The sequence below is a fragment of the Neodiprion fabricii genome, chromosome 1 (genome assembly GCF_021155785.1).
Source record: "Neodiprion fabricii isolate iyNeoFabr1 chromosome 1, iyNeoFabr1.1, whole genome shotgun sequence".
In the NCBI taxonomy this organism is placed as follows: domain Eukaryota; kingdom Metazoa; phylum Arthropoda; class Insecta; order Hymenoptera; family Diprionidae; genus Neodiprion; species Neodiprion fabricii.
In genome coordinates, this window is record NC_060239.1 from 5,778,301 (window position 1) to 5,791,422 (window position 13,122).

General features: G+C 43.5%; 1 protein-coding gene across 12 annotated transcripts in view; it reads right to left on the reverse strand.

Moving 5' to 3' along the window:
- Positions 1-13,122, reverse strand: part of LOC124184853 (serine/threonine-protein phosphatase 2B catalytic subunit 2-like) — a 108,271-nt gene that overhangs the window by 55,979 nt on the left and 39,170 nt on the right. For all 12 annotated transcript variants that reach the window (XR_006871270.1, XM_046574995.1, XM_046575069.1 and 9 more), the window contains one exon: positions 12,904-13,107. Coding sequence is in view for 11 of the 12 variants with exons in the window: in XM_046574995.1 (XP_046430951.1) it covers positions 12,904-13,107 (204 nt within the window). In the remaining variant the exon portion in view is untranslated. The remainder of the gene's footprint in view (positions 1-12,903; positions 13,108-13,122) is intronic.

The following is a 13,122-nucleotide window of genomic DNA, read 5'->3' on the forward strand; positions in this document are numbered from 1 at the left end:
CGGCGTCCCGCCTCCACCCCGTCTTCCCCGCATCCGCTTTGCAGTACAAAGCCAATCATATGACGGAGAATTTATTTAAGACCATCAACCCTCAGCCGTCGATTCATGCCGTTCCCTCAGGCTTCGCCGTCGCGACGTTTCGCCTGATCGACAGATTTGCCTGACTGCTTACCTACCTGGGATAAGGGATGTAGGGGGCGAGGCTTCTGAACCTTCTACCGCCTCGACGAGGTTGAACCAAAGTGTCACGGCTCCAATCTCTCGGTAACGGGGTTTAAATTCTTGGGAAATCGAGAGAGAGAGACAGAGATAGATAGATTCCGAGAGAGTCGAGTCGGGGAAACCGGGCGAATGCCTCATGTTAGGTCCATTGACTCGTCGTTGATCGTTGTACGATTAATACAAGAATAGCGAAAAGTTTTTTCCGCCTTCTTTTTTTTTAGAAGCAAAACTATGCGTCGAGTAATTTCAAGGCATTGTTACATCAAAGTTGTATGAAATATCGAACATTATTCTCTCGCAAAACCGTTGATATTCTTCTACTTTTACTGCAGGGAAAATAAGTTTCTAGTGTATCGAAAAATTTGCGACCTAGAATTACGAAATAACTTGAAACTATAATTTCGCAACGCTGAAATTTAGTAGCAGAACTTTTTCACGCATCAAAAATTTTGGCATTTCGTATTCTTGAAAAAAAAATTATCCTAAATCTTTAATTTATTAAACATTTAGTGCTGCGTCGGTATATGCATGTATGTATGCAATTTTGGATCGACGAGATTAAACCAATGAACAAGATAATATAAAATTCTTCTTTTCTCTTTTCTTTTTTATTTTCTTGAAATATAACGAATTGTCAAAATTTAATTGCCCAATTTGAACGCACCCTAAACTTGGACCTGCAAACTCGTCTTGAAGATTATACAAAGATTTGTCTTTTACTTTCGTTGTAGGTATAAAGTTGGGCCGTGTAGCGCGTGGCGGGTATAAGAACGGAGTTTTTTTTTTTTTTTTGCTGGTGAAGCGAGTCGAATTGCCGGAGGCGAGGGACGATTTCTGTATGTGTGCGTAGGAAAAGGAAAAGGAAGAGGAAAAGGAAAAGGAAAAGGAAAATAAGAGATACTTTTCCACCTACCTATACATACGTATCATATACGTGCGCGCGTGCGTGTATTGTGTGTACATACTCGTGTATCGATATTGTGCCGCGTGCGTGGATAAAGTATATGTACGTGTGTACACGTTTTACGTGACTTTCGTCGGGAGAAGAAGTTTACCGGTGGCAATGAGATTTCACGAAATACGCTGTGCACCGTATTCAGACGTTGCCTGGATTTGGGAAAAATATAGTTACACAGGTATACGCGTTATCACGGGAATAGCCTTACACGCGTACATATATCTATACCGTGCGTGTACGGTAAGGCTGTTGGAAATCCACGAGTAGTTAGTTACAAGTACGTACCCACGTAGGTACGACGTCGAGTCGTGTTATATATCCACAGGGACGTTTTCTTCACTCCTCCGATTGTCAGGTTTACAAATATCATACACGACGCGGCAACAAATTCACGGATAATTACCACCTGCCTGTACATCTCGGCTAAAAATAAAAGTACGGCTGTGTCTGGACTGTACAAGGGTTTATTGCTACTATTATTATTATTATTGTTATTTTTATTATTTTCTTTTCTATTTCGTTAGTCAACTGGTAGTAATGACATCGCGTCATTTACTCGTGCTTCGAATGGAATGCAGATCTCGAGAAGCTCTTTTTTCGTATTTGTCCAAGCCTAGCCGTTGTATTGTAGCACGTCGAGAATCGAAAGGGGGAAAAAAGTAGAAGGCTAAAACTCGGTTTAGCTTTATAGAAAAAGAAAAAGAAAAAAAAAAAAAAAGAAGGGACGGGATCAGATCAGGTAGAAGATTTATTCCGTTGAGAGAACGAATCCTCAATGTCGACGCTGAAAGAATGCGTGAAGAAGCCACTCCCCGTACGTACGTTTTCATCTCGCAAGGAGTTTATACGTCACGCGGCATCTCACGTCAGAATCTTGCCATGAGACTTTTCTTGCTTGGTAAGATCGACTATCGGTAATTTTTCCACGAGTCGACTTGTCTTCCTTTTTTTTTTTTTTCATTTGTGCGTGGTTTTACATTCTTTTTTCACCTCGCTCGTTTTTGCACTCTTTACAGTACAAAAGTGGAGTTGGAACAAACCAATCATGACGTATCTTTGATCTACCGACGCTTAGAATTAGTGTCGTTTATGCAATTTTCACGCGATACTTTGTCGTTTTCAAAAATATTACTACGCGTCAATATTCGCGACGAGCCGCAGAATCTTGTGGCTGATTCGTTGGATCGTTAGTTAGCTAAAGTTACACCCACCTTATTATGTATATGCCAAGAAGTTACGCATATACACGTATAATACACGTGTATACATATATATATATACATATATATATATATGGAAGTAGAAGTTACGGCAAAATACGGTTACGGTATTGATCTCGCGGAGGTTAGAGGTTATACTAACGATTCGCTGTTGACATTGGGATTAATGAATTAGTCTTGCCGATTAATCGACGATTATTATTGATAGACAAACAGAAAGTAGACGCATCGCTGTAACGACATTATGCGGTAGCTAGCGACGAGTTTCTACTTCATTAATCGTCGTTAAACTTATCGTTGGTCCTCCGAATATCCGCAAGCTTCGAGGAGGAATACAACGCGGCAATCCGAGAGGCCTCTCGAAGCCGGCGTCCGCGTCTTTCGCGACCTCCGAGCACGAAAGTTTATAGGTGCCTCTTATATTGTTATTTATTATTTTCATCGCCCGTTAAACGCACCTTCGCCGCGCAACTTCTCGCATGAAAAGTCGCGTGAGCCTGCCTCGCCTTATACGCGAGATAGCCGCGTGCGTTATAGCATACCTACCCGGACGCGTTGTAGATTGTAAAAATTGATTAGATATGTTAAACCCGGGAGTCGGGCTGCGGCGTTATACGACCGAACAAAATATACGTACAATTTACAGGACGTGCACGGTTTGTCGCGTGTATTGTATACGTATGTTCAACCGGGGAAAAGAATATAACGTCGATGAAACTGTTCAATCCGATCAAATATTTACTCCGATATGTTGTCTCATTTCCGTGCATGTTTCATCGCGTTGTGGCTTTTAGAATGCTTGTTACGAGGTGGGTAACTGGCAAGCGAGAATCGTATTGCGAACTAAATAAAAGCAGGAAAGAAATATTGATCCAATCTATGTGTTTGCAAACGATAGCTATAACGAAATTGAAAGTCAAGCGGTGTGTTTTCCGTCTACCAAAACTCTCCTTTCGGAATACCCGAATATCAAGTCGTGTGCGGGGCTGCGTAAAGAGGATATGTACGTATTGACATTCAACCTGACATTTGAAACGAAGCAGCGGCAGGTAGGTAAAGTGCACAATTCAGGTCAGAGATAATGTGAGATAGCTGCAGGGAGGCGCACATAGCTCTTACAACGTCCGCAGAGTGTAATAAACATTTTGTCAACAATATGTGAATAACACGCGGAGTTGCGAAGGAACAGAGAAAATGAACAGGTGGAATGGAACGAATGGAAAAAGAAGTGGAAATTTGAAAAAAAAGAAAAAGGGTAGAAATAAAAACAGGGCAAATTAAATTGCTTCAACAAGTTTTCCAATCGGCATTTGCTCTTCAGCCTCGAGGGATTAGACTTCCGATTATACAGAGGCATGTTTGCGAGTGAAAAACATCCCGAGAGGATAACAGAATATGCCTACCTGCGCTATATTCGGTGTAATTGTTAATCATTCCGTCGGCCCGAAGGCGACCCGGTTATTCTTACAATTATTCGCGTGTCGCCGCCGCCTCGAAAGCTCCGCTCCTCTTTCCGTCTCACACGGGCGGCGTGTTAATTAGCTGTATCAACCGGGCCTGCAGTAATTTTACTCTGTAAACGAGTTCGGGAACGTCGACGACCGAGGCGCGCAACGTCTGGGAAACCTGCAGCTATTATCGACCCTGGAACAAAGGAGGGAGAGCGTGCTTCTAATTTTAACGTGACTGTTCCGATATAAATTCAAGTGCATCGCGAACGGACATTCGCTTCGTCTCGTCAACATCGGGTTTACTAAAAATCGAAACTGAATCTCGCCAAATCCGTTCAAGTCCCGTCGAATCTTCCGACACGTGTACGCGCGTCACGCGTAAATAACATCCAGTCGTATAAACTGATTATCCAACGTCGTAAACCTCGGCAATTATTATCAGCCGTCTGACCCGTTGTGGATTTCTAATTGAAGTTCGCTTACACTCCTTGATCATCTTCATCTTCTTACGAAGGTTTGATCAGAAAATACGGAATCAGTTTCGATGCGTTACTATTCTTTATTACATTTTCTTACGACTCTTGAGGTAATTTGCCAATTTTTCGACAATAAATTGACGCCGAGACTTTATCGTATGGTAAAAATATACCACAACTATCGTATTGCACGCACTTTCGTCATGATTTACTGTTACGCAACGTAACAAGACGAAATTCTTCCACGTCAATTACAATTCAGACGTGCGAGTGTAATTCTTCTATTCGAAATACAGTCGTCACCGATTTGCGAATCGCGTTTTTCTCTTCCACCTCTCGGCAAAAGGATATTTCCTTTCACCTGCAGTTTCTCGCGCACGCATACAATGTGTAACGTACCATCCGAACAACAGGAGGATGGAATATTTGCTCAGGGCAGGCTCGCGAATCCCCTCGACATCGGTGCGGTTCGCTCGCGGTTGGGTGCAGCGTGAGAGGCAGGCAGGTCGGAGCTTTCGCAGCCCGTTGGTAAGGGTGGAATATGGGTTGGCTGTGGAGGGAGGGAGAGGGGGAAAGAGGGGGGGGGGGGGTCGGAGGCGGCTCCCTCGGGCTGCAGGGGATATAATATATTCAGAGTTTCGCGAGGAACGGAGGGCGCCGAGATGAAAGTAGGAGGTGGTAGAACCGCGTGTGCCCCGTGGACCTCGGTATACTCGGTGGGTGGGTGGATGGTACGCGTGTGCTAGAAATACAGGGGTTCTCAAACTGGGTCGAACCCGCTGCCTCGCCGTACGATGGGAAATTGAGAAATTAGCGAGTGCGAGTGAAAGCGATTAATAGGAAAGAGGGGAGAAAAGTATTCGCGCCCTGCGGGGACGTGGGTGAAGGAAAAGTTTGACGGGAACTGCGTCGAGGATTATATTGTTGTACAAGGTACGCGGGGAGAATAAAAGGACAGATTTTATTCAAAACTTTAGGGAAAGAGGGTCATTTTCGGAGTGTTTTTTTTTTTTATATATAAAATGTTATACTTTGTAAAATTCTGAATTTAAGTTAGAATCAGTGAAAATCATTGTGCAAAATCTGCCATTTTTCATTCTCTCCGTGTATACCGCATAATATACGGATGAAAATCACGTTACGGCTGTGAATGAATGACGCTCTCGCCCGCTTAACTTGTTCTCCTTATTTTTATGACGGAGAAAGAACAAAGGACTCGTCCAACCCTTCGGCCACTTGATGTTTCAAGGTATTTTTAATTCCTACTTTTGAACCTCCAGGAATGCCGCTGCTGCACGGCGACCGGCGAACAATGCGCGGCTGGACCTTCGAACGAATCTCTCCGCATTGCAGGCTGCGGAATTACCTGCACAGAGTTGACAAGTACTCCCCTAGTAGTAATTTTACTTTGAAGAAAGCAAGGCAAGCCTCCGGGTACTCTTTTGAGAATAGCGTCGCCCCCCCCCCCTTCCCCCAACACCCCCGTTCAACCCTCTTGCCCCTGCTCGGGGCGATTTTCTTGGCGCCATTAAACACCGAGGAATCGTTGAAACGAGTCATCCTACATCGCACCTTCCGGCCCCGAGTTGTGTACCTTAATATTAAACTGCGCAAGACTTGCGGAACGGCACGGCAATGCACGCTCGTTAATGGTATCCTCTTTTATGTCCGCCACCTTGCGAATTGACTTTTATTTAATATTTCGCAACCGTAATAACACGCGGAATTATGATTCCGCGGTAACGTCGACGGGAATTGCCACTTCGATGTATACGTCACGCCTCTATAACGCGTTAACGTTGCTGCACCGCGTCATAATTATACCGTATACAATAACATTACATTTTATGTTTGTAATAAACTCGTTGTCATATTCAATTCATGATATAAGGACAGACTTCTCGTCAACCGGATTATCATTTTACCGCGGGGAGAAAATATTGTTCTGGTCAAGAAGAAGGGGCGAAAAAAAAAAAACTACGACCACACCTGAACGTTTCGAAAGCTCCAAGTTCAATACAGCGTCCTCAGGATTGCTCTTTCCGATGTTCGTTACTTCGGAGCAACAATAACGGCTGCCGGAAGGCCAAGATTACATCCGCAAATCGCTTCGGTGAACTGGAGCTTTGCTTATCGTTTCCAATTTTATATTTTTTCTATTTTCTTTTATAACTTTGTGAATCCGTATTACAGGTATAAAGCTGCGCTCGTCTCCCCTGTCACGTCGATCATTACCTAGCGTTGAAATCGATCTGCGAGTCTCAGCGAAAAGCCGATAGGTATAAATTTTTATTTAGCAATTTCCTCGCAATGTCGACCGACTGATTTCAGTTCTGCGAAATCGTTTGAAGCATTCAATTTCCGCACTTTTACCTCACGCAAAACTAATCCGAAAAATTGAGTGAAGACTACACGTAAGTGTTGGTCGTTTTATAACATGACCGCAACTTGTATTGCAGTTGCGTTTAAGCTTACGATTTTTTTCCACCGCGAGATGGATAAAAGACGAATAGAAGAAATCCTCCGGTTTTAACCCACGCTTATAACGCAGGTTGACTTTTGTTTTCTCAAGAAATGTATGAGATAATATATCTTTCTGCGCGTCCGTCTTTCGTAAAGTATTGCAACAGCTGACCGGACCTTTTCTCAGCTTGTAAGTTTACTGTGAAATTTATAATGTTCTTAACGTTTTGAATAAATTCGAATCGGTGATCGGATACTCGACGATACGTTTTTTTCTTCTGCTGTTTATCGTTTTCTTTTGACACATCTTTAACCGTGACACTAATCTGGTCCTGTCGGATCATCAAACCATTAATTGTACCACCGAAATGATGTGTCAAAATAGTATAAATACATAAATCAGAAGAGACGGTAATAAAAGACTAACTAGATTATTTCGCCCAAAATTTTTTGAATCAATAATTGGATGCCGAATTTCAAGCTAAACCGGAGTTTCACTCTAAATGAAACTACAAACAGGGGTACAAACAAAAAATCTCACGTGATGAAATTTTTTAAAAGTATTTTTCCCGATTTTAGTAGTTTTACAAAATACCTGTGCAATTTTTCGGTTGCAGACCTGTGTTAGTGGTCGTCGTGTGAAACTAACATAACTAACGTAACGAGCACAGAGAAAATGGTATAAAGCTGGCACGATGCGAAACCAATCAGACGGCTAGAAAATTTTATTCATACGTCGCGACGCGACGCGACGCCTTCAAGCTCGAATTGTTTCTCGTAACCGGCGAAGGAAGCCCCGAGGTCTATTATCACGCCGCAAAGCTTACCCTGGTCGACCCCTCGAGCATATGTGCGTCCGTCGAGGCGCGAGTATACGGATCGGAAAGAGTTCTCAGAGTTCCCTGGCAATATGCCCGTGTGTACCTGGCGGACGGGAAAAGAGGAGGCTAGGTGCTTGTATCCAATCCCCAAGGCGCACCCGAGCTTTTCACCCTTTCGACCGGGCAGAAATACTTATATTTTACCTGCTCTTATTTTGAACCCGGATACTCGGACGCGTCGAAAAGCCGTAGAACGACAACGCAAACACCAACGCTGAATGCAGGTTGAAAATCCGAGAGGTTCGCGCGATTTCCGGTAGCGGGTACGCTGCTCGATAATTCTTACCAGAATTATTGGCATTCGAGGAAAGCTCGCGAGTCGTTTTTTGCCAACAGTGAAACTTTAGAAATACCGTTTAGACCTACAAATCGAACATCTCATCTCGCCGAATAACTTGCTCTGACTTTCTTTCAGGTTCACAACACATTTTCTCGACGTATATCAGACAGAACTTGGACAACCAACTAACCGTAAGCACAGCGAGCATCTTCAAGTCTCTCGAATCAAAACATGACTCAAGTTTCGCCTTAATTGCAGCGTTTTTCGATCCCGTTGATCTTTTTGGAGAATTGTTGTGTCTGTCGCCATTTCGGTCCCGATCGTCACACCGAGTCTCGCTCGACTCGAGGATCCCTGCCAGTCCTCAACCCCAGGCTTCGGACCGGCAGCGTAGGCGCGACCTGGGCGGGTGTCTTACGGTACCAATATCAACCCTGAGCTTAACCCAAACCGAGGTACATTACCCTAATAGCCTTTCGGCGAGTAGCGGGTGTCGCGGAGCCCGTGATGCTGTAATACACCGCGAGCTCTCTCCTCCTCCCCCCGTCGTCTCTCCCTCTCTTCTATCTCTCCCGCCCTCTGTACCTCTGATCTCTAGACGGAGGGTACTCAGCCCGCTCTAATCCATTCCCTGGCTACAATGTACCTTTGAGGTTTGTCTGTCTGGCAGAAGATGAGAGGTTTTCAAATTTACTCAGATATTTTCGCGTTTAACCATACTCTGTCATCACGTCACGTGTTGCGACGAAAATACAATCGAAATCAGGGACAAACGTTCAGACTCCGATTGTCGAAAATCGTTGAGAATTTGGGGGGGTCGAAGTTTAGTTTTAAGACGATCGTTGCTTGGTTGTCTTTTCCTCAACCTACGATTTCCTGTTGAACATTGCCACAGCTGGAATCGCGGTAGCTGCGATAACGCCGAATTGACAAACCCACGCTACAACGAAACAAGAATACGGTGGAAATTGCCCTCAACGCTCCGATTTAGGTCAAGATAAGCCGTCGAAAAGATGATCGTGTTCACAAAAATACTGAAAACTAACACATTTTGAATAAGGGACTGTCCACGAACTACGTAGCTTTATTTTGGCAATTTTTTACATCCCCTCCCCCCCCCCCCCCTAACCTAAGCAAATGAAGGTTGAGACCCTACAAAACGATGCATATATGCACTGGCATATTTTTTCTCTCATCGTCAGTGTGGAATGATTAAAGTTACTACGCCGGAAAGAAATGTTGGGTAAAAATTTTGAATCGTGCAACTCGTTTGCGTTATTCACCGGCGATTACAAAGCGCGGAGTATTTAAAAAAAGATACGTTGATAGGACAAGTAGATTATACGTAATATCGAGAGCGCACGCGCGAGAGATCCGAGCGTCCCTGCGGAGTGCGCGATGATAGATAACGGCAAACATTTCATCATCTGTCAAGATCACCGGGTTGTTCGCGCTTAATCAAAGCGGGCGTGATTGTCAACTGTCAAAATCAGCTGTTCGCGTGTAAGGATCAAAGCACCACGCGTACCGAAAACGGGGCGGTGAACTGTCTGATGTGAATCAGGTTGTTCGCGTCTCGCGTATATCCGATGCCTGCGATGTGATGATACGGCTCATCGTCGCTCTGCGAAGTGATCGGAAGTACCTACGAGCTAGTCGCCGGTACGTTTAACGCGTGAGAAATCGCGGCGTCTGTTTTTTAACGGGGTATTCTAGTCTAGAAATTTTTGTGACATTGATCGTCTCTCTTCATATTATTATAGCTACAGCCTTTGACACAAACACAACGGTTTTGACACAAATCCGATGATCAATTTCCAACAAAAAAAATTTAGACAGTCGCGAGCACTTGAGTGAAACTATGTACGGTGAGCGCCTAGTTAGAGTTACTGGCTTCAAGGCTAGAAAAATCGGTCTGTAAGGAAGCCGCGAATGCGGCGGAAGACCTCCTGTATACTCCAGGAATCGCCGATCAACGGTAAGAAAAATTCCCGTTTTAACTGATACAGAAATAAGCCTGAAATCCGACGTCGAAACTTTGAACGCATTAACTTTAAATACGTTTGTCTGAAAACTACATTATTCAACCTGGTTGACAAAATCTCGAGTTCTATCCAACAGATTGTTGACTCGAAATTTGGAATAAATCTTCGGTATACATCCCTCTACAGCTAAAACCACGAGCGTTGCGAAATTATTATTACAACTATGTTAAAAAATTGAAAAACATCGAAAAAAGATCAATTTTGCCTTTAAATCGTCGCCATTTTTTCTTTTTTTTTTTGCCCTCTCTTCTCGGTACGGGCTATAACGACATTCTTACTAATCAGGAATGATCGTTGTTTTTCCGTTCCGGATGAATGGGAGCGCTATAACCGTGTCAACTACCTCAACCGGTTTTTTCTGTCACGGCCGTATTTAGATGGCTGTAACTTTTTCAATTTCCCTTTTTTATTTCCCTTTTTATTTCCCGAAATAAGACAGGTAATCCAGACATCTAGATCAAAATACCTCCTTAAACGCGTTCCGGAAACTTGTTGTTAATTTCTTTTTCACGCCGTAGATTAATTCTCGAATCTTGATATTTTTCGTTTTACGCCTCTTGCGGCGACGCACCGTCGAATCGGTTTGACACGTCGGAGAACCGCGAGCTCGGTAGGTGTTATTCGCTTGTTGGAATGGATTTACGGATGATGCATCCGAGGGTATTAAGTTTCCGAGTTGGCCGCGTCGAGTAAGCTGGCATCTCTCCCGTCGTCCCACAATTCTCTCTTTCCAAGGTGACAAAACGACTGACAACGCAGAGCGCTCTCGAGATAAAATTCGAGGTATTTATTGGGGCAAGGAAACGCGACGACTCGATTCTTCTCTCAAATTTTTCTCCGGTCTTTCATCGTTCTATCAAACCAATGGATCGTCACGTTTATAATTGACGTTGAAATGATGTGCAATTTTTCACGGTACTCAAAATAATCCAATGAAAAACAAAAAAAAAAAAACAGTTTGACAAGTTGTAAATTTCACTCGGTGAGTTATAAGCCGGACTTAACACTTCGCCAAATGATGCTGGTAACGGTGCAGTGTGTGTACATAATTCAGGAATTCAAGAAAAATTTACAGAGACAAATTTTACTCTCTCTCGTTGAAGCTTCTCGACGATCAATGTTTTTAAATTTGACAAAACGCCTGCATTCCCGTCCGTACGCGTAACGTATTTTTATCGCAAATATTATATTACGATATTCAATCTTTCTTCTTGAATTCGCATTCTCGTGCAATTTCGCAAGACGACCCGACGACGACGACTACGACGTTTCAGACGGTAAAATACAGTGACTGTAAATTCAGAACTAGTTCTACTTTTACCTACGCGCTTAAAGCTCGGAAGTAAAAGACCGCGTGAGGAAACAATTGAGCATCGCTCGAGCGTCGGAACTTGTAAATTATTCACGTCGACACCGTCGCGACCTTTAACCTTTGGTTGTCAATGGCCCCGTTAACCCAAAGCGGAAATCACCGGCGTCGCGACGTCCTGACGAACAGACCTGGGTAAGAGTATACCGCTATTCCTGCATCTGCTTACGTCTGGTCGCGTAACATCGCTTCACCTTAAAAGGGTAAAATTGATTCGATTCGTTTGCTGAAAGCTTACATCGCGCAAATAACACATGTCTGCGACGGTTGTCCTCTCAGAAAACTGAGTAGTAATTTCTGTAGGTGTGAGGTATGGATCTATGAAAAATTTTCCGAGAAATTTGTTTTTCTGGTTTTCTTAATACCTGCTACTAGAGTTAACTTTCAATTTCTGTGTTAATTATATGTATTAATAGTAGTGCTGATATTTAAAAGTTTGAACAGGAGTTTTGAAGAGAGTATACAAAGATATCATAAGGCTTTTTGATTTATCTGGTCTCTCAAGTCCTGTTTAAAACTAATCTGATCAGTTTATACCTAAACATTCGGTTTTATATTAATTTTATTTGTTTATTTTTATTTATTTTTTTTTCACGCAAGTGGGAAATTAAAAGTTATATTTCGCAGGCGTGTGTAATATTCCTTTCGTGAAATCGCGAATACCTATTCGTAACGGCAGATATGTTATTACGTCGACGAGTGAAAACGAATTACAAGCGAAGGAAGATAAATCCAGTGTCAAAACAATACTGTATCAGCGCTAATTGTTGCGTCAAAGTCTACTTCGTTGAAATGTTGTTTCAAGTGAAAAGAAGGTGAACATTTGTCCGGGGAAGTTTCGGTGCTTGGCTCATCGAGTTGTAGAGAGTAATCGTTGAGTGCACGTGACATCGAGTCAGACATTCGGCCCGGTTCCCGCCTTTCGTTGTCAGTTTAAAGGATAGAAGTGACAAGCATCGAAGAGTTGAGAAGGAGAAGAGTAAGGGAAGCAAAACTCGACGCGTCGTTGTCGCCTATAATAAATACGAGGAAAAAAAAAGGCGATGAAATTTCTTCAATATTTCCTTGCGAGAGAAGTGAATTAGAACCGTTGATCGTGAAAAGTAAACAAAATGTGTTTCGACTTTTCACGTCAAACCAACAACGCACATTCTACCAATTTTTCTTCTTTCTCTCAGCTTTCAAAGCTTTTTCAGCGTCGTTCCATGCCTCGATGCGATTCGCCGCAATTCCGCGCGCATTACCTACATCTCGGTATCGTTGTAGCTGTTATTACTACTCAAAACTCCCCCTCAACCTTTCAGCGATACATCTTAGCCGCTTTGTTAGTCAATGAGCGTTGTAAAACGCTTTGTAAATGTTGGCTGCGCGGGAGTGAGTAAAAGCACGTTACGCAGCGGTTCTTCGCGGTGATAAATTACAAGGCGTATCAGGGAAACAAGGTGGTGGATACGCGTACGTACATACGTATAACATAAAAGCAACTCTCGGGAGAGTAAACTGTGTGCCAAACGAACATCGTTCGGATAATCGCTCACCGGTAACGGGGGCTTCTATGTCGATCATCGTTCTTTCCGAACGCAGAAGACTCGCTCCGTCGGTAACGATGCGCAGCGCCGCCGCCTCGTCGATCCTTCCTTCGAGGATGAAGTGTTGCTTCAGGATGTCGGGTCGTGGTTTGCCTGTCCGCGAGTCGAATACCTCTGCGACGGTGAGCTTGTGTGACGGCGGAAACGGCACACCTGGTAACACAAAGA